Source organism: Scophthalmus maximus, chromosome 1 (assembly GCF_022379125.1).
Source record: "Scophthalmus maximus strain ysfricsl-2021 chromosome 1, ASM2237912v1, whole genome shotgun sequence".
In the NCBI taxonomy this organism is placed as follows: Eukaryota; Metazoa; Chordata; class Actinopteri; order Pleuronectiformes; family Scophthalmidae; genus Scophthalmus; species Scophthalmus maximus.
This window is the reverse complement of record NC_061515.1, coordinates 8407501-8429978: the sequence shown is the minus strand read 5'-3', so window position 1 is coordinate 8429978 and position 22478 is coordinate 8407501. Positions and strand designations below refer to the sequence as shown.

General features: G+C 43.1%; 1 protein-coding gene across 4 annotated transcripts in view; it reads left to right on the top strand.

Annotated features, from left to right (window-relative positions):
- The first annotated feature begins 236 nt into the window (after positions 1-236).
- colec10 (collectin sub-family member 10 (C-type lectin)) overlaps positions 237-22478 on the top strand; it is a 32088-nt gene continuing 9846 nt past the window's right edge. Inside the window, exons 1-3 of one of the 4 annotated variants that reach the window (XM_047336339.1) lie at positions 237-446; positions 19445-19601; positions 19751-21372. In XM_047336339.1, the coding sequence (XP_047192295.1) occupies positions 21255-21372 (118 nt within the window). In that variant the 5' untranslated portion in view covers positions 237-446; positions 19445-19601; positions 19751-21254. Of the gene's footprint in view, positions 447-1710; positions 1727-19444; positions 19607-19750; positions 21373-22478 lie in introns of those variants that run through there. The other 3 variants (XM_035632980.2, XM_035633084.2, XM_035632997.2) reach the window with 3 other exon arrangements.

Sequence of the window (22478 nt, the reverse complement as noted above, 5' to 3'; positions counted from 1 at the left end):
GATCACTTTAAATGAGGACTGGAAGTAGACTAAAGTTTTGACCTGATAGAATACCAAATCAATAAAAACACCATCAATATTGAATTATTAGTCCCATTGAAGTGATGGACTAATCTATTGTGTGTAAGAAATACTCTCTCTGAGTGAGCTGTGTTCAGTGGGTGTGCCCCTATAAGTTGTGACATAGCTGAGCAATAACAGAAACCTGTGATTCGAGCACTGAACTCAAACACAACCTCTTCTGAGGGGCTGCAGGGACTTCAACACTGGAGGAGGTTCGGCACATACTGTACAGCAGTTTCAGTTCATTTGGTTTATCAAAAAAGAAATTTGAGTGGGTTTCATTGACAGCCAGGAAACACACAGCTTCAGATACACCAACACAGAAATAATTGAAGCTATTTAAACAAGCGACAGAGTAGAGAAGGTTCTCAATCGCACTATAGGTAAGTTTACTTTATTATTAATTATTACTTCCCCACCAAACATATTACTTAGAAAGCTTCAATGAAGGATTCAAAACTATATATATATATATATATATATATATATATATATATATATATATATATATATATATTATTTTCCATTTACCACTGGTGTCAACTTATTGGTGCCGCAAGTTTTATGTGTTGTTAGAAGCAATTTTTTTATTTCCCAAAGCTCTGCCTGTCATTCGACGTGATGCGTTGCTGGTTAACTCACTTTGCAGCATCATAATTTTGAAAGTCACTATGCGCTCGTTTGTCATGCCATTATTTAATTCACGTCACTGTGTGATGTTTAATTAAAACTTGCGGGACTGCGGGAGGACACCGGAGTTAAAATACACCAAAGTTGAAATACAGGAATGGACAGCACAGATAAATCTCCCCATTGATGGAATCAGCACCTATGAACTTTCTATAGTGCTACCGCTTGTGAGCCTCAACGACGGTCCGCTTATGAGTAGGACGAGGTGGAATTCACAGCAACGGCACCTTGTACGGCGCCAAAGAGAATCAGAAATAGTGTGAGCTGCAGCGATCCATTTCCACTGAGGTGGGAGAACTCTCACTTCTCCGTAGCCCCGGTGCAGGCATCAGCATGTGAAATCTCCAGCGAGTGAACTCGCATCTTGCCAAGCTTTAACAAGACCACCGCTGCTATGACGAACACGCGAGTCACCAGTGAAATATTTAATGAACGTTCGGAAGTGAAAGGGAGTGGTGACTTTTTCTAGAGACTCAAAAGTGATGGTATAGTAATGCAGCTTAGAACGGTCTACTGCGTGTGTGTGTGTGTGTGTGTGTGTGTGTGTGTGTGTGTGTGTGTGTGTGTGTGTGTGTGTGAGGCTCTGCCAGGGTGTGAAAACACAAGTCGCATGATTCACTGACACAAACTCACTGATGTTAAAGTCTCTTATCTATTAGGTCTTTGAACCAAACCGGGGAGGCTGTCATCCTCGGTCTGTGACTGGACCGAGACGCCACATATTCTTCGTGTGAATCATGGGTTTCTCCGCGGCTGAGCATTTTCACACCGTGATGTTAACTGATCCCTGTTCCTGTTGGATTTCCCAGATGTCGTTGTGCTAATAACATCGGATTGGTTGCCAGACCCAGCGGGCCGTGATCATCTTAATTCAGTTCCTCTTGGGTTTCTTCTAATCAACTTCAATAGCTCCGTGTTGCCGTGGACTCTCTCTGTACTGTTTGACATGAATCTTGCGTAAGTGAATAAAGAGGTAAGAGGTGTTCCAGTATGGGTTTCTGCTCCACGTCAGACTTTTCTCACCCAAACAACATCCAAGCGACAAAAGTAGTCCCTCTTTTAGGTTCGAGCTCGGCTGGTCGGCCTGTTTGTTATTTCCCTGTTCTGTGTCGTGTTGGCTCTCCTCCATGTTTGTTTGTGTTGCCTTCACGCAAGGATAGGCCGATGGACCTCCTGGTTCAAGGTTCAGCTTGATGCACGTAGCCATGACAGTGGTACCGATCTACTCGTTTAACTGTCTTGAAAAAAACAAACTGTAACAACTGTTATAGCTCTTTTTCACAACATGTTGAACTATTCCTTTCAGGCTGGACCTGCTTGGATTCCAAGATTAATTTGATTTGTCAATTTTGGACAAACTCGCTTGTAACTGCTGAGACTACGCGGTAAGGGCCTGGAGCCTTCCCTCAATCTTTTGGCCACTGGCCGAAAAACTCAGCCTCCTAGTCTACATCACTACGTTAACAGAGAAATATATCAACACGTCTGGACAATATAACTTTAGTTTTACTGTGTGTGTGTGTGTGTGTGTGTGTGTGTGTGTGTGTGTGTGTGTGTGTGTGTGTGTGTGTGTGTGTGTGTGTTATCATGGCAAAATGTGGTCCTGGAGACAGCTACTACTGTACTTTGGCAGTTTTTTTAATAGTTCTGTCGGTCAGATTCCAACCAACCAACTGCCAACTGCACAAGATGCAGTCGCAAACCTTCACAGGTGTGTAGTTAGGACCAAGGGCTGAGTTGAAATATGGGAGTGGTCCGACTCATGATTACTGAGTACTCAGTATGATGTAATCATGTAGTAATTAGTACTCGTGGGTCAGAATGTGAACACATTGGTGTACTCGGGGCTGGAGTAGTCCCGTTGCGAGATGGTCTCTAGTTCTCTCTTCTTTGCGACGTCAGAGTCTGATGTTCGAGGATTTGATAACAGAACAGCCCAGTTAGTGTGGTTTTCCAAGTGAACCTTTTTCAAAAGCAAATTTTTTAACTTCTTGGATTGTGATTTATTTCAATTCTAATTTGATAACTACACTTTCAACACGTAACTGGTTCTACAGGAGCTCCTGAGCATATTCATTGGTAAAAGAAAGTGGCTGAAATAAATTGCTTTCTACAAGTTGCAGTGCTGTTCCGCAGGTTTGCAAGAGAGATGCCACCGCAGCTTATATAATTCCACCTACAGCTCTGATTAGTTTATACTAAATCGCAGTGCCCTCTCTTTCTGGTACAGCTGTGCTAGTCAGTTCCTCTGTGTAAGGTTGAAATTATTTTCCATTTCTTGATAAAGAGTGTGCTTCAGGAGGCAGGGATCCAATGAAGGGGCCTCCCCGGCTTTCCTGCAACCTGCCACACTACAAAGAGACGCTCAGCCAAGCCTCGACCATCAGCCAGCTGCACTAGGCCTCTGAAGGCGACATCAGAGAGCTGAGTGTGGTCACCAGTGGCTAACCAGTAACCATATTATGAGCTGAGTTCCTAAGTCTCTCTCTAAACCTTCTGGAAGTTCAAAGCAGCGGTGAGGTTTTGGGGATAGGGCCGCTCCATCATGCTCCCATTCAAATGGCCGAGTGTTGTGGTCCAGCGTGAGTGGATTGACCAAATCGGGTCCATAGTTTATCAATGAACATCTGGAACGCGGGTCTGCGTGTGGACCTAAGCTCAGATGGTCAATGGTGGCCTTAAATCATCTATCAGTCCTTGTGTTCTGTGGCAGGATTCAGTGAAACTGAAACAATGAACCACACCGCGTTTGATCTGAGTTTCTAAGATTATAGCGAGATCAAAAGTTTGATTGAGGTAAGAACTGAGGAATAGTGTGTGTGAGCTTGTTTGCTCTGCAGAGTTATATCAAAACATCTCTTTACATCCGTGTTCCAAATATCCTTTCCAATTTGAATGTGTTTTTCTGTTTTGGTTGACAGCACTACAGAAAATCTGAAAGACACATACAGGCTTTCACTCTTTGTGGTGAAAGTAGAAATCCTTTAAGCTGTATTTGAACTAAGGTCACTAAGAACACACCGTATTGGTGCGTAACCGTGTGTTTGCGCGTTGTTTAAGGTCAGCCCGGTCTTTAAAGATCAGAAAATCTTTGAAATTAAAAAAAAGAAAAAAGTAAAAGCGCTTCAAGGTTGGCCAGAACTCCTCCCTGATTCTTTCATGTCATTTTCCTTCTGACCGCCACTGCCCTGTCTTCGATTTATACTTCCTCCCTCTGGCCAAGGCAGTAATAATCATATAATCATCTTGTTTAAGGTTCTCATTGTTAATACAGTTTCTGGTAAATCTAGGACAAACATCCTAGAGCATGCAATGCGTGTGTGTGTATGTGTGCATAAAAATTCCCATGTTCATGTCATGGGAGCCCCGCGTCTGTTTCTTTGGGGTTTTCTGCAAATGTTGTGTGTGTTTCTGTACATGTATGTATGGAACTGTGTGTATCTGCTTTACAGTAGATGCCTGTTCCTCCTAAAAATGTGGTTTAGATGTCCCTGATTCCTGCCACTGGGTAATTTCTTTCCAAGTTTCTGCTTAAGTAATTGACTCTATTCCTCTGAGTCTGTGTAATATGATTTAAATAGCAACAGAAAAAGACCGAAATATTTTCTTAATTCGTCCCAGTCTCTACGTGTATTCTCGGAAGTTAAGACGCTTGGTTGTGGCTTTGTGATCCATCATGGCAGCTACTTGTCATGGACATGTCTGTTCATTTTAAAATGTCAGAGCAGTAAGCAGATCAAATTAGCTGTGTGCCAAATTGTGCCAGTGATGTAATGGCCACACTACTGCTGCCTGGAATTTCTGAATATTTCCCCCCAAGACGGTGCAATATTTAAGCCTTGATTTGCTGCTGTATGCTCCCGATGCTCCTGCATGTGATCAGACGTATCTGGTAATAAGGCCAGTATTACCGATGACATTTCAAAAACCCAACAACTGTCATTCTTTAGATTCCAGAAAAGAGGCTCTCAGGATTAGATAACAGGAGGAACGGATCCAGGGACTTGGACAGAGAAAGTGGACGGAAAGAGGGAAAGCAGAAAGTGAGCGGGAAGTCACATCCCTGCAGCCTCCATGTGTGTGACACACCCCACCCACCCTGCACCCGGCCGGAGCAGCTGGCCAGGTCGCTTGCGAAAGAAGCGCTGCCGAAAGCCCCTTTTGTTTTTCTGGCTTTCCTTTTCTGTTTAGTGGGGCATATTAAAACCGTCCATGGCCTTTTCTGTGGTCACACAATGTTTCAATTTCCTCCTCTTCACTTTCAGTCCTCCTCTCCTCTCCTCTCGTCTCTCGCTGTCTTTTATTCTGCCATCACATCAAGGAGCCACCAAATTAGACGTCTGAAGTCAAATCTCTAATCATGCTACCGGTCCAGTCTCATTGGGCCATTTGGACGAGCAGCATAGTTGTTTTTTTCTGAAAGACAGTTACGGGAAATTTGGAGGAAATAATAGTTGCTGCACTAGGACATGGCCTTTATGCACGGACAGAACTGCAAAGTGATATAATGGTGTTTGTACAGACTACAAGTGTCATGAGTGCGATGATGGCTCTCGTCTTCATCAAAAGCTGAAGAGCGCGATGAGAATGTAAGAAAATAAAGATAATTACTGGGAAAAAAGTCACATGGGAGAGATATTTTAGAGCTTGATTTCCCATGATGATAGTAATGATATGAGGACGATGATGATGACGGTGATGACCTGTCCCTATCCTCTTATTGCGGTGGTTTTGTGAAACAAAACTGAACAATAAAAAGATCCAATCCACCACTGACGGGGAGAAAGCAATTCATATCTTATCATGTTTATTTGATCAATATGCTTTGCTTAATTTATGGTATTCCTGCTGCTTTGTGGAGCAGAACACAAATGGGAAGGAAAAAAATCAATTTCTGATTCACGGCGTCACAGAAATAAGCACAGAGACTGGATGTTCTTCCAACTTCTCGACACTGCAACTGCAGCAATTAAGTGCTACATTCAGAAGCACGGGTCAGTTGTGCACTAATACAAATAAACTTTCCCTCAGGCGGAGTCATGACAAGACCTCTGAACACTGAATTTCAGAAGTTCTTTATGAGCAAAAACAGTACTGCGATGGTTGGTTGACACCTTCTTATTGCCAGTGCTGGTTCATGAATTAGGCGTCGTTAAATAGAAGCATACTTTCCCAAGTTTTTGCAAAGTGCAAAAGCCAACCGCACCCGCGAATAAATCAAATTCAGCCAAAAGTCCAAAAACCATACGACGTGAAAATTAGCCAAAGCAATCCCACGCCTCGGTGATTTAGACGGCCCTGAAGACAGACGCATAACATTTTATGAAGCTTTGCATGTCAGACAAGGACAACGCAGCAGACTTTCTCTTCAGAAGCTGCAGATTTCTCAATGCGAATGTGACAGGCCAACTGTTTATGTGTGTTACAGCACATGCTCTGTGTGTGTGTCTCTCTGTGTGCGTTTGGCTGTGACAGGGGAGTTTCCAGACTCCACAGAGCCTGATGAATGGGTCACTGTGTGTCCGTGAATGTGTGTTCGTGTGGTCAGCTGTAACATTTGGACACTTGCTTTCCTCATCGATGCAAAGTATTCTCCGCTTCAAAATGCCGATCCGCTCGTCAGCAGACGCACACAAACATGTTCCCTGCTGGAAGTTGCACCATTTAAAATATCAAAACCAATTTCCACGTGAACTGTGATTCACCGCAGCTTGTTGTTGCACCTGCCAGACGTCTCTGCTCCTGTCATGCCACAGATCATTTCGGACTCAGAGCATCGTCGAACGCCCCGCTCCAGCCGGTGACTCACACTCACCGGCAAGCGGCGATCTCTTCGGCCTCCAGACACGCGACCATGACTAAACACCGACAGCGTTCCAAACTACTGTGGCTGACAGGCTAAGACAGGCAGAAACCCTTAAACCCCAGTCAAATACGACGTACTGGGGCGGAATAATAGCAAGTCTGCCCCGGAGGGATGTTCCTTCCTCTCAACGGAGCCACGACCCTGTGCGCCGAGAGGCTTTGATCCTGCCGCTAATGACCAAGAGCCAGGTTCAGTCGTTGCACTGCATGACCGCATTTGTTCCAGTGGCGTGGCCAGACTTTGTAAATCTTCGGGAATCCTTGGGAATCTAAGTTCATCACATGAAAGAGTCCGGCCAACCGCCTCCTTTACATCTGATGAGTTTTTGGTACAATATCACTTCATTCCCTGAATACTGGAAACGCACAGGGATTTCTGTTTGGCTTGGAGCGCTCCGACCGCCCCCATTCCACTATGTGTATTACTTTAACAGATGCTCCCCAGCACACGGACGACAGAGGGAGAGACGGGAATAAACCATGAAATACAATTGAATGAAGCGGACGCGAAGTGAAGTAAATTATTGTAATAGGATCATCACAGGAAAAAAAATTGGATATTTTCCTTAAACTATGCACAAGTTTCATGTATTTCCCTGCATTTGAACAGCTTGACCCGCTGTCATTTAGTGACCTCAATGAGATGAGCTCTCCCCGTGTTCATTGTGCTGCATATTCTGAGGCACCAGATCGTCCCATCGCTGCAAGTTTTTGACAGTCTGGTCGTTCTCACCACAACCAGACCCGTGAGGTAGAGACAACCAATGCTCATCAGACACCCCCCCCCCGCTTTCTACAATGCAGCGTGGACAGAGCCGAAAGTGTGAGAGCTGCCAGTGACTCAGCAAGTGTTGACATGACACGTTCCGGTGGGAATCAGCGCTGACATCAGAAGGCCAGTGTAACATGTTTCCCAAATTCCAAATTTCAAGTCAGAGGATAAAATTGAAAATTGTTTTCACATGAACTTCTGTCACTGGAGCAAGACTCTGTTAGTCCCAGAGCATCCCGGGTGCATCTCCACTGCCCTCTCCGCTCTGCTGTGACGACGTGATGTTTTCTTCCCAACAGTCCTTTTCTCCCAGACGTTCTGCCAGCGCTCTGTCTGCTCCTCTCATCAGAACCAGCGAGGCCAGAACACAGTCGCCCTCTGTCCTCCTGCTTTTTACGGTGGCGCCCTGTTTATTTCTCCAACAGGACAGTGACAGATTTAGCCCGTCAGACAAGAAGAGAGAGGGGGGGAGAGACCAACTGGCAGGAGAAATTAAAATAAGTGCACTTGTGGTACAGGAAGAAAAGTGAGATGGCACAGCGATAGAAGAAGAAAAAAAAAGACCAGATGGAAGAAAAGACGAAAGTTATTGTAGCTCCCGCGGCTGTAATTTGTCCACTTCCACAGAAGCCAAACAGTCTTTTGTCAGTACAGTCCGAGTCAAAAGGAATGAAAAAAAGAAACAATTCTACTGGGAAATTGAAGAGAAAATGGAGAGTTGTGTATTACACAGAATGTGTTGAAGGAAAGATAATGACAAACAACATTTGAATGAAAACTATGTCAATAACGCAACAAAGACAGAAAATTGGTCAGTAAAATGGACTGGAACATGAATTTGAGCTCACACAACGTTAGTGGCTCGGGTTATCGTACGCAGGTACAGTAACAATCTCACCCTCACTGCTTCCTCAGGCTTTAGAATTCATCAAAATGTCAACCAGTGAGCAAAGGGAAGCCCGTTGTGAAACCATGTAATGTCATCTTATTGACGATCAATCACGTGGAACATTCAAAGACACTTGACCGACATCAGTCTCGACTCAACTCTTCTAGCTGGGCTGGGTTTCTTCGGATGGTGTGAACCGTCAGCGCAGCATGTGTCGGAGATTTATGTACACTATTTTAGACAAACAAACAAAAAAAAATCACCTTTCTACACCTTCCTCCTTCTTTACAAACCTTTAACTGTCACCATTTCCATCCACTGCAGACTTATTTATAGTTTGTGTCAATGAGAAACCTTCTTCACAATAGTCATAATAAAACGCATTTCGAGATCAGTTCCTGATCCTCCCGCCCAAGTCTCGATCCCCACCAAAAGTAGCGCCCAGAAAAAATAAGGGAAGCTGGCGACCAGCAATGATGATTTTATGCGGAACAGCAAGTGTTCCTGGATGAGAAACGGTCCTAATAGACAGGAGTTTAAATCCCGAAACCCAGAGGCGACACACGAATGAAAATGTGCACGTCACCTCCAGTGTTCCGTAAAATCAATCATCCGTCCCAATCTCCTTCGCCTTTCCTGCCTGAACCCTGCCTTCCTGCTGTTTGCAGTATCATATGTTCCACCACATGCCCCGGGGGAGAGAGAATGTACGCAAACCTTCGTCTGTAAGTGACATGCTCTCATCGCTGTTTGGGTGGAGCGAGAAGGATGGAGCTAGAAGAGAGGGAAGCTGCAGAGAGACCGCGGGGATTAAGTGAAATGCAGCCGGCGGCAGATGTCACCTCCGTTTTGGTGCGGTGGGACGGGAAACACGCACAGGCGGAAATATGCAGCGACGGACAGAGAGGTGTGTTCGCGGGGAGGTTCCTTGAAGAGGATTTCTTTTTCTTAAAATGTAATCACCACATGCTACAGGTAATGTGACTAGCCGCGCCCACAGCCAGCCGGCCTGGCCTGCATGTGGCGTCTCACAGCAGTCGCAGCGTGGGCACGAGACACTGTACTGCAACACTGTACTTCTGGCAGTGCGGTTTTAGGTGCTGCCGGGTGTGGGCTGTGGGATTCTGGAAAGAGCTGGCCCTCACACTATTGCGGTCACACATTTTGACAACACCGAGGGCAAAGATGAGCACATGGGAGCCGCGGGCAGGAGGAGGAATTCTGAAATCCGAGCCAGTGGGTTGGTGGGAAGAGGGCAGCGAGGAGCTCAGATGAGATGAGCGCATCGCGATAATTACCCAATCTGTCTGCAATGTCCCGCCGAGCCCACCGAATCCCCTGGAGAAAACGTTCACCATCCATCATTATCACCCTGCGCCAGGGAGTAGAAAACCATAGGCGGACACCCCCATAGCGCGGTGGCACCACGGCCAGCAGAAATAGTTTGTAGTGCCCGTTACAGAAAGTCAAGATCAGTTTCAAACCCCACTTCCCCAAAAACAGTGACTGCCTGTGACAAAGTGGAGGAGATCTCTTTACTCACCACTCGTCCCTTTCCACAAGTCAGCCTGCACGTTGTCATACTACACTCTACATGTGTGCATTTTGCTATAATTTAGCATTGCTAAGGTAACATTGCTTCACTGACTTTGTGAAAGCAAACACAAAGCCATGAGTTGCATTCAGTTATATTCATTGAGTTGCGTTTGGAAATTGTTCCTTTGTCCAATACTTACATTTGTTTGTTCCTTTGTTCAGAGTCACCATGCAGGCCTGTGGTGTGAAAGAGGCCCCGCCCAGAACTTCCTGGTTTTTATGGTGTTGGTGATGTCATCGCTGACATCAGGGCTTAAACCAACTGGTGAGGGGGCGTTCTTTTAAGTGGGAATGTTTAGTTTGATTGTCTATTGTTTGTTAGTTAAATCTGTCGAGATTCTTACCTTTCAGATAGTGATTTAGAAATGTAACGAGCTTGGGGAAGGAGTAAAATGATCATTTATATTTCCTGGTATTAAAGTCACTGTATGTTTCATCCCTCAGTAAATACCGGTATGGGCTGAAGGAGTGTAGGTGTTGATTGAACGCCCTATATATTCAGTAGCATCCCCCCCCCCGCCTCTCAAGGGAGGCAGAACAATGTGAGGCTGTGCTGCTGCGAACATGTGGCTTTTGTTTGAGTTTTCATGATGTCATTTTCAGATTTACTCTCCTTGTATTTCCTTTAATTTTGACTAAGTCACACGTGTGATTGACAGCGCTGTAAATAAACATTCACTTTCACCTTCGCGCCAAACTATCTTATACTGCCCATGCATAGGTGTCTGTGGAGATTCTAATTCATCCGGGTCATAGTTATCCCAAAGGGCGGATACAGCTGCACTAGGTTTTAGATTCTTGAAGATGTTTTACCTCTCATCCGCGAACCTTCTTCAGTTCCGAAAGCAAAAATGGTTAGGAATGGATTAAAAGTGTCTGTGTGACAACCTTTATACCTTACTACAGTTATTGCCTAGCTTTACTTTCAAGGCCAAGGAGCACATCATACTTTTTTTTCTTATCCAGTAGAAAATGAGTTTCTTTAATGACTGCAGCTTTGGCCTCAACCTTCAAACACCGTATCAGCCATCAAGCGCACATTTGAGACTCTAGAGAGAAATTCTAACTTTAAACAAATCAGCTGAAAATAAGCAGGCTACAGCGGATAAAATCTGCCCCAATTTATTTTTTTGAAGCATATAATCTTGGTGCTCATCACTGTGTGGTAAAGTATGGATGCAAAGGGCTGAAGAGGACGACAAAATATCACCTTTCGCCCGTCAAAAAATTGTCCCTCAATGAAAGGGAATTTTGCGGCAGTTCAAAAAATACTGAAAAAGCCATTTCACTTGATTGTCATTCGAAGAGGTTGGCAGAGAATTAAAACAAACTTTCCTTGAGGTTTGGGAAAGTTTCGGTCATGATTTAATGAGAAACAAACTAAAACGACACCTCTCTGCCCGAGTTTGGAAATGACTGTATGCCAGAGCTGTAGACACATTCATAAGCAAACAGTCTGACACTTTCCATCGTCCCGTTCGAGCGTCAGACTGCAGCTGTTTGCTGTTCTTCACTTCACGTGTTTATAGCTGGTATTTGAACTTCTAGTCATTAGCCTCATTTCATGAAATTTCAGGAGACCAGTAAAAGGAAAGATGGGACAGTGGGAACGGAGACGTGGAAAGAGAGAGAGGGTGGGGTGGGGGTGATGAGCTCGTGGAGCTTATTATGTCTACAGATGGTCCTGCCTTCTGTCGAGGTCAACGCTCCTTCAGAGCAACTGAACTAGTTGAGCAGCAATTTAAATATGCCTCTGAGAGGTTTTTCACTTGGTAGATCTCTAACATGTTAATAGGTCCCCGTTTAGTTACATCTGTTTGGGGGGAAAATACATTTCAAGTAGGATAATCTAGACTTTAGACACGTGGATTAATGCATTTTCGCCAAGCTGCATGTCCCCGTGTAATCATGTGCATATGTGGCTTGATTTATTTTGCGACAACTTAGTGCTGATTTACTCTATGCCTCTCTTTTTTTCAACCACGTCAGTCAACAGATGTTGGCCACCTCCCTCGGCTCCCTCTCTGGGGAAAAATAGGGATTAACAGACACAAAAGTTATTAAACCAAGAAAGGGCAATGAGTAAAAGAAGCGGGATCTGAGCGTGAAAAGATGTTGTATGTAATAGCCCTCTGTTGCCAGGAATACAATCGGACACAAAGCAGAACCAAATTTCGCTGAGCCTCAAACCTGACGGGCAGGACATTTTCCAAACCAAATGAAAACTAAATCAGAGGTTGTGATGTAAAGAAATGTACTTTAATGAGCTGATTCCTAAATCGCCCTTTTGCAGCTGGCCTCGTGTGCACTCCAAATGACAATGAGTGCGTGCTTTGGAACAGCAAAGGCCAAGATCTGTGACTTCACAGAGTTAAATCTCATCATAATGAATATGTTTTCAACCCAAAAAAATCTGACACGTGTGGTGACACAGTGGTACAACAGAACTAAATAACATACAAGATTCATCGATGCGGGCTGCTGATTACCGTGTCTCACAGTAATCACTGCATCTTTTTCTTAAATACTAAATGGGAATCATTCTTGGCACAGTTTAGCAACTTACCCATCGGTGAGCGTTGCCGGGTGAATGTGAGAGCAACGAGCGGCGGAGCTCTCTACCGGGGCAGACTTTCAAACCACACGTCATGATGTCAGCCCACACACATCACGGCGCAAACTGAAATACAGCCTGCTGTTTGCCCCGGTGCAGTGCACATACAGTACAGTTTGCTGTTGTTCACTCTGTTAGTTGATGCTGTCAACGTGTGGGGGGGTGGGGGGGTCATTGCACAGCATTGAGGTAAGCAACTTTTTGCTTAAGACATGTTGTAACACGCACACACACACACACACAGAACTTGCTGTGCCTAAAGCAACACCAGAGGCTCCGACCTCAGGCTTCAAAAGCCACTCCAGCCCTCTGTTGTCATTCCATAACTCATCCACCACAAATGAAATTTTCTGTGTCAGTGATTTATGCTGTGGAGAAAAAGACCATCAAAATAAAGATCTCTGTCTGAGTCCAATACATCTATAGTAATCTCCTCTGAATTTTGACTTTTTTATTATTCGAAGAAATCGGAGAACAGGCACAACTGGGAACATGCAGACGCGTATTTGTAGTCGCTTGTCGTTTCAAGGCCAATTGTATTCTGGAAGAACAAAAACAGGAAAACGTCTGTTTTTATGACCCGGGTCTCTGTTTTTGTTGTTAGAATTGATGACAATTATGTCATAACATCATGAGCATGTGCAATTGTTAAATACAAGTTTGGTAAAAGCTCATTAATCATTATGGAAAAATATCATTTACGGAAAAAAGGCATTACAGTAAATCCAGAGTAATGCCACATTAGGTAACTGCACAATGCAGCAGCGTCTAATGGCAGAAACTGCGAACTTCGATGGAGCGAAATTGTGAGTGTGATGAGCTCAGAGAGGAAAAAAACATCTCAATTTGATTCTGCTGGCTTTCACCATATGGATTGCTCTCCCGCTCTGGCACACGGTCTGAGAGCAGAAACTGCAGGTGACAGCCTTCCCGGGCTCACCCAGTAGGCCCCGCGGTTTAGCGAATGTTAAGGAGGCAACGGACAACTTTTGTGCCTCGGATACGGGTGGGATTATTGTTTGGTCACTGCCATAAGGACGCTGCAGTATCAGGACGCCGATAAGGACGCGGGTACTTTTCCTCAGAGGAAGTTGTCTACTCCGCTTGGGAGAAGAAAGAAGTATGTACACTGGAGCTCCCACTTTGTTTTCTGGCTTCTAGTATTAACTAGTAGCAGCGTTGTATCACTGGGGATACATACCTGAAGAACGCTATTCTCTTATTTGCTCTTGTTACCCAACGGGTGACGCTTTGTGCCGTCGAGTCGTCATTTTTCGGTGAAATCCGTGTCCGGGTGGCAAAGGGAACCACATGGTGAAGGCTTATAGGAGGGCAACAGTGGGACAGATGGCGTAATTTTCACCGTCACCGTTACACTGTGCAATCAGTTTTAACATCGTGACACGTTCACGCCAAAAAGTTGTCTATTTCTGCTTAGAAATGTTGGAAAAACTCACTGCCATATCTTTAAAATACAAAATATATTTTGCTTCTTTTCCCCTTGACCATATACAGACTGTAGCGGTAAACTCCAAGGTGAGCTGAGGTCATATTGCAGTCAGACAGGGAATAAAGCTTTAGCCGTACTTCATTGCGCGTGCGTGCGTGCGTGCCTGCGTTAGACACTGATGTTGAAATCAGTCATTCAGTCACCCTCTAAAGACTCAGTGTGAGACAAACAGGTCGCACTGCCAAGACAATGATGTCGGAGACTGGGAAGCTTTTAAAATGCAACCAAAGGGGGATTTTCCAAAAGACTAATTCATCCACGGTGACATGAAACTGCCATTAAAGGTTTTCCAACATCTTATTTTCTATTTATTCCATCAAACTGTATGTGGGCTGCGTTTAACAGACTGTTAAAGTGACCAAAAGGGACCAGTTTGGTGAATCAAAAAACCAAAAGAACCATTACAATAAATAGATATTCCGTGTGCTTAACAATAAGTATGTGAACAAAAAGACACAATAGTATCTCAGTTTATTAATATATTATCATTTTTTTTATTTTCACTCAATTCTAATGTACAGTATATTGCTGGAGTACCTTGCTGTAATAACTGATTCCAAAGATGATGATTATAACAAGACAGTCTGACTAGGAAGAAAGACTTAGTAATCACCTTATCCGACAACTGACAGGGTGTTAAGCACCTAAATCTGTCTGTGTCTCTGGCGGCATGTTTTGTCTGGTGTCTGACTACTAAAGTAAAAATGATGGGCAATATCTCAAAAGTGAGACCATACAGCCTTAATGATAGTTTTCACATGAAAAAAAGTTACAATTTAGCACAATTTCGCTGCTAATCTTAATCCACAATTTGGAGATGAAAATTTAAAAGAAAGGTAGGTAAATTCTTTGGTAATTTGAAATAAGGTTTGCTGCGTCAGTAGGAACTCGATCAATATGCAAAACAATTTGTAGACATGCTTGTAAATGCTTTAGTTGTGTGTGCTGAACACAATGTATTAGTATTATTAGAAACAACTATTATTATTTCTCGTTCTCTGGCAGAGGTTTTAGGCGCAGTTCAGGCACACACACAGGAGGAATTTCGGTTACGGTCAATCATTGAGAAAAAGACGGATTTTTTAGAATTAAAGTTTAACCACAGGTCTGGGTGAGGTATACTATATAAACACTGTGACATCCAAAGCTGTAAGGTGGAGCCGTGAGAAACAGTAAGGACTCTTGAGGTGGTTTTCTCAACACCCATCTGACTCATATTATCTAAAATTGCCAGCGACTTGCACATGACAATTTGTGGCTTGCAGCTCCCTATCTAATCCAGCGTTTCTTCGAGAGTGAGATAAAGGCCTTTGCGCAATCGACCTCCACTCCAAACAAGCATCTTAAATCCAGAGAGGTTACATTACGAGGGGGTTTGTAATCTCAGTGCGATCAGAATTTGATTAAAAGATTTCTAAATTGCTCACGAGGATAAATGTGGCAGTGTCTGTGTGTGTTGACAGTATTACACAGATTGCCACACAGTTCGCTGTCAAGAAAATGATTTGATAGGTTTGATTTGTTACTGGAAAAGGTTGTTATGTCGGCAGTGTCTTCACGGGGCCTTAAAAAGGACGTTTCCGCGAATCAAATGTGGAATCATTTGCTTCAGAAATAGAATAGTTCACATTTCTCAACCGAACCACAACACTAAAGATGTTCGATCTCAGCAATTCTTAAAATATATTCCCCCAAAAGGTGGTTTTAGATCAGCTATTTTAAGACTAGTGACAACAAATGCTGTGATTTCAGTGCAGGGTCTAATAGCATTAGAACAACACGTGTCACTTCCAGACACCGAGTGTGATTATCTTCTCCTCCTCGTGTCTGTCTCCAACATATTTACCTGTCTGTCTACCTGAGTGTCTGCTTGCTTTCCGGTCTGCCTCTCTGTCTGTCTGCCTGTCTGCCTGTCTGTCTGTCTTTCCCACAATAACCTCTCGTCTTCACAAATGTGCATGCCCAGTCCTTTCTAAAATCTTTTAAACTCTGAAAAGAAAAATTACCTGGCATCCATTTATAGTGATCAGGGAAGCTGATCAAACTTCCCCCGGGGACTTTCTCCAGGAAGCTGCAGCTCAAACGATGCAAATGACAGCAAATCAGGGCACTCATCCGAGCGGCATGCACCAGTGATTGTAACATCACCTGCACGCAGATACAAACATGAGTATGCACATACATCTACCTTATTTGGCACATAGGAGTAATGTCTTCAAATGTGAAATCATGCAACCAAATGGTATAAAGGCTCAAAACCCTCCCAAGGCAACAGGGAAGGGAAGAAGAAAATGCAAGAAAATATATCAATATTACAATGTTTGTCGAAGGTATCCTTCACTGTGTAAGTAGCATATGCAATGAAACACATATTGTATGGTTAAACGAACACAAACAGTTTTCTCTGGATGTGACAAAGCGCAAGCAAAGTTCCACTGCTGCTGCTGCTGTTTATAATCTTCCTTGAGTTTAAATGTTTTGTCCAGAGGGCAAAGCTGTGTCCAGAAAATTGGTTTGTTCGAGTGCCACGGAGTCACAGACGGAAGAGAAAAGCAGACAGCAGATGGATATAAAAGTTTTGTTAAGTAAACAAAGCTTGTTTTGCAGCTGCAACAGATTTTCTTTTTAATTGACTGGACAAGATGTTAGAGAAAAAAATAACCTTTCTGAAAAATGTGAAATAACTTATAATGCGGTATAAGAGCTTAACTTATTTATTTTATAAGCAAACAGCTTTTGCCGCCCACCTCCATCGCTGGATACCACTTTATCACTGTGAAAACAAAACTGACATTTGATACACTAATGGGATTAGATTTCATGACATGAGCATGACCTGAAACCCTGAGCTGTGAACATGATGTAACCATTACACCTAATACTTGATTTGCACTTGTGTGTCACATTCTGTAGATGGCAAACAGGAGAAAGGGCACTGGTGACTGGTTAAAACAACTTTGGTTGAGGTCAGGATTAGGTTATAGCAATAAGACTTTGAGTTGAGGTTTAGCCTCTAAACAGTTTATATAAGGTTGGGAAAGCCATTGGTCATGGACCAATTTAAGGCAAATTTTGAAAAATGCAAACTTCTCTAAGTGAAATGGTTCCTGGAAAAGCTGGATTTTGAACCAAAGTCAGCAGAGTTGACGGCAGACATAAACACCCATCCATCTCCCAACCACAACACCATTCATTTCCCCTCATATTGTTTCCATGTCAAGCGAATGGCAGATTTTCTTGAAGAAGCATCAACTTTTCACGGGGAGGAGAAATGTGCATCTCAGCTTTCACGCAGGTACCACATACATACTCAATCTGTGAGACGGCCAGGCTTGTCTGTTTTAATGCGGATTATATGATATGACAGCCCAGACTGTCATGTAGGGTTTGAAGAGGTAGTTCAACCGTGCCAAAGTGAAATTTCAACTAGAGCTCGGCCGATATATTGGCCCACATGGGCCTTGCACAGACATATCAGTAACAATGCAGAAAAAATGCACAATTGTTTATTCTCTTGAATCAAGTTCTAATCATTTGTTTGCATTTGTGTTTCCTTATTTATAATTAAGTTTATGGTTAAACTGTAAATTATATGGGTTTGACAACGACAACTTAGTAATCATTGCCAAATTTGTTTAAAAAAAAGATATCAGGCGATTTAAAAAAAAAAAACACTGGAATTTAGTCTTGCAAGTTTTAAGGCTGTCAACAAAGGTGTACCACAGGGTTCCATTTTGGGCCCACTTTTACTCACTTAATAATTCAGGAGAAAAAGTGATGATTGTTCTTGGGGAAAAATGTAACATTTGTTGAGCAAAGAGAAGGCGCTGATTTGACACCTTACTGAAATTGTTCTCTATTCATTTCTCAGCAATCCCCTTAGTATTTTTGCTTCTCATATCTGTCATTCAAATGGTTGAATATCAGATTTTAAGAACTGGATTCTATTTGAGGTATTTCAGAAAGGGCACCGCTGATTACCCAGACTACCAGAGCTCATGTTTTCCTGCTTGTGGAGTCAGCAGTTCAAGTGCTGCAGCGAAACGGACCACGGTTTTAATTGATTCCGGATGAGAATCATTTAACAAAAATCGTCTGCATCACTTTCTGCGAAGTGAAATCATTAAGCAGGAAAGAGAAACATCACACACTCAGGCTTTGGTTGTCACCAGTTTGTTGCATGCTTCACTGCTTTCTCAAGAAAAAAGGGTTAGGCCAGATTCCCATTCCTTACCAGGAAGCACAGGCGGCACAGCCACTTCCACAGCAGTCCCTCCGCCAACTATGACACACATGCTCTACAGTAAAGTAATGTGGTTGGGAGGAGAGGTTAGGTAAACATTTTATGGGCCCAAGTTGCTGTTGACGGATTTGTCCCTGACACACATGTGGGCAGTTTGAGCTACTTCTGCTGTTTGCATGTAACCGTACGTATGGTTCTTCCAGCATCGTAAACGGGTTTTAGAGCAGCAGAGAACACAGGGGTTATTTTGTAGTGTGGTTCCCACTTTCGAGTCAACCCTCACTCCAGGAGTGTGAATCACATTCTTAATTAGAGAATGAAATCCAAACCACATGTAAACAATTAGCCTTCAAGATGGCTGTGTTGTTCTTGTGTGTACGTGCGTGTGTTTGTGTGTGTGTGTGTGTGTAACAGGAATGCCGCACTTTCCCAGACCTCGACTAAAACAATGTAAAAGTCCCCCAAAACCGAAAGAATGAATAACACACACACATACTCACAGTACGCTGTCTACTACGATGCGTGTGAGCTCTTTATATTATCTGAGTGTCATTAATCATCACGTTTTGTCTTAAATATTAACAATGTTAATCGGATCTGAGTGGAAGTATTACTTGTGTGTTGTTTGCATTTTTTTTTCCATCTACAAGCAGCTAAGTAACATTTTTATATTCTTATTCTATATTTTGTTATATTGTATTATATTACTAACATGTGAAATGTGATAGTGCAAATCCCACAGAAAATGATTCCTCTAATCTTTCTGGAGCATTTTAGCATCATAACTTTTGTTTTCCAGCCAGCGACTTTACTGTTTCGGTTCATTCTCGCCACTGTCATCCTTGTCTCAGTCTCAGTCGCCCCGCTCAGTCAAAGCAGGGTTATTAATATTTTTCTTCTTCTTTTTTTTTTTACAATGATGGCCACACAAATGTGTGCTGTTGAAACATGGCTGTTTCTTTAATGTTCTCTGAGCAACCTTTGCCAGCAAGCCAGTTATCAGCAACGCCAAACACCAGAACCATAAAAGAGCTCTCGTATCAAAATACACAAATCTCAACATCAACAAATGCCTGAGCAGGGACGAGGTAGACTTCGAAGCTAGAAAGTTTTTACAAATTATGCCACTAAAACTGAGTGTGTGTGTGATAGGCCTAACTGTGAAATATTATCAAGCATGTGTTTTTAATGTTTTTCCAAAGATGATCCAAAAGAGAAGAACATCACAATCAGCAGCAAAAAATTGATTCCTGACTACGACACGACTAGTCCAGTGTGTGACAGGCCTTCAAAGAGCACAGCGTTTAACAGATTGGAATGAAATGGACAAACCTTCAACTCGACCGTCAGAAGAAAGATGTGCGGTAATATCAGAGCCATTTCTGGGATGTATTTGAAAGAATTTTATCTGTAAATACTAACAACATCAGGAAAAGCACCAGCCCAGGTCTGTTGGAGATGAATATCCCTGATTTCTCATCGTTTTCTCTTTTTTTTTTTATTAATAGTCCCTCATTGACCTCAGCCCCTCCCTGTACGGCAAAGACCAGTGCAGACCATTGCCCCTGATGACTGATGGAGAGCCGATGTCCCTGGAAACGTATCTCTTGAATAAGGAAATCCCAATTTGTGCCAAGACATGCGGCTCGGACCGCAGTTGTCCTGGCTGTTATCCTTTTTTTCCTCCTCGCTCTGTCTCTTGTCTCCCCGTGTCCTCTTATCTAATTATTTCTCACTGTCTCCGTCTCTCTCTCTTTTCCTCCTATTTTTGCCCCCACCCTCAGGCCTCCAAACCCTCTAATCCCTGTACGTTTTCAGCACATACCGACCATCCAGAGGATGTGTAATTTTGCAGGAATCTGTGCGCGCACAGCATTTTTGTTCTTGTGTAGTTCTTTTGTTTTTCTTGTGCCATTTTGTATATTTCCTATTATGCGCAAGTACATGTACTGATGTACATTTTGGTTTTTGTGTGCGTTTCTGTACAAGCATAAACCTCTCTCGCCCAATGGTCAGTGATCTAATGGGTGGAAAGAAGTGTAAAGGACGAGAGGACGAGGAGAAACATTTGCAGGCCCAGTGGTGCTACTCCCTTCTTGATAAGAAAACATCCCAGTCCTTTCTTACTCAGGCATGTTGTCCGTGAAACATTGTGCTCCCTCTAGTTTGCAGAAATAATTACATTATTTTCCATCTGAGTCATCACAAACTTCCAGAATATGTGTACTGTAATATGTTAAAGAGTATCCAAGTATTTTCACCTACATCAATTATAATATTATAATTTTTCATTCTTCATTGAGCTTCTAAAAGGGACAATAGAGCAGGAGGTCAGTTATGTTGTCTTGTGTGACCTTGCAGATACAGCATGACAAGACCTTTGTCATATCGATGAATCACTGTGAGCACATTAATGAAAAGGGCTTCTGTGATTTGCACATTTCCCATTCGAAGATGACAATTTCAGCTAAAAATCAGTGTGGAGTTCTGGCACCAACTTAACAAACCAGCCAAGCCACCAAACCAAACATTCTTTCACCACTCACTGTCTAATAAAGTTCACATTGGTTCTGGCCTGTGGCTGATCAGTCAAAAAGCACAAGAACCAAAGTTTCAATGGAGTTTCCATGTTAAGTTTGCAGATGTGAAAAAAAAGAAAGAAGTAATATTAAGAAAGTATAATAAAGAAGTTTTGAACCTGTAAAGAACAATTACAGACAGTTTTAAATTCCAAGGGGTAAGATATACAGAGGAATGCGGGACTCTGTTAAGTGTTACTCTCAACAGAGTAACATTATGACAAGCAACTGATAAGACTGTAAACAAAAGTGTGTGTGTGTGCGCGCGTGTGTGTGTGTGTGTGTGTGTGTCTGCGTGTGCGTGCGCGTGTCTTTTTCTGATCCTCTGCGGAGAATGTTTGCTCATTAGTTGGTACGTCACACAGCCAGTGTGTCGCTGCAAGCTGCTGGAACAAGCCTAAAGTTTGGATTCTTTGTAAGTGATGATCGGGAGATGATGGAGAAAGGACGCAACACAAGACTGTTGCTGCTCTGTGTGTGTATGGTCGCGTTCACCGACGTCTCTGCCTCTCCAGACGTCTGCACCAATTCCCTTCTGCCCGGAGCTAAAGGTAACACATCCCTGTTTGTGTGTGTGTGTGTGTGTGTGTGTGTGTGTGTGTGTGTGTGTGTGTGTATATGTTTCCTTTGTTTGGAGATAAGGCCATTTAAGTTGCTCACCTCACTGTAAATGTATACAGCTGTTACTGGATATGACATTGAAACTGATAATTTCACTATAGTGGAACTTTGCTTTGTATAGTTTGTAAGTCTTAGACAAAAAAAAAGCGGCTTGGAAAGTTGTAAGGAAACACCCCTAGTAGGCTTTAGGGTTTACAGACCTGATGATGAACGTAGCAAGCATGTAATGTCCTGTAGTTTATGAGATTGCAGTCTGCTACCCCATAGTCTTTTGGAGGGAAGGCCTCCCCGTGTGTGTTTCTCATTTTATTATGACATCCAGTAGCTTGTTCCCCTGCTGATTCAGACAGACAGACCCAATAAAATACGCAGTGAAGCTGTGAGCCTCTGGTTTAGCCACGCTACTGAAAGACCAGGCTTTTAGATCGGGCTTGAGAGAAAGCTGAAGAGATGTTACTTAAGGTGCCAGCATGCACAAGCTGAGAGTGGAGGTCAGTGAATGTAAACCAGGATTTTGATGGGGCATTTTATAATTCTTCAACGTAGAAATTAAGACACAGAAGAGATGTTAACTTTGCTCCATGGGACAAATATTAGTTTTCACAAGTAATGGGCTACTTGCACAACCATGTCCTGGGTCTACTTAGTAAAGCTCAACTGTTTCCGGTCCGGTTCAACTATGGCGCTGTTTCGTGAACTGATCGGTAACGAAGTGTCCGCTGCAGACCTTCGTGGGAGAGGTAATAATAATAATAATAATAATACATTTTATTTATAGAGCACTTTTCAGTGCTAAATCTCAAAGGTGACGGAGAAATGATCCCGGCGTATGTTTACCAGCCATCTTCTTCTCAGGTCGGGACGGGTCGAAAAACCCATCAAAACTTACGTACGCCATTCAATTTGGATGAGGCCGAACAAAGTTCGGACACGGCAGTGCTCTGAGGGGGTTTTTGAAAATGTCCCGTTTTGGACATTTTCCTGCGTACATCGTGACAAAACTCTGAACGAAGTAGGGAGTATATAGTGAGTAATA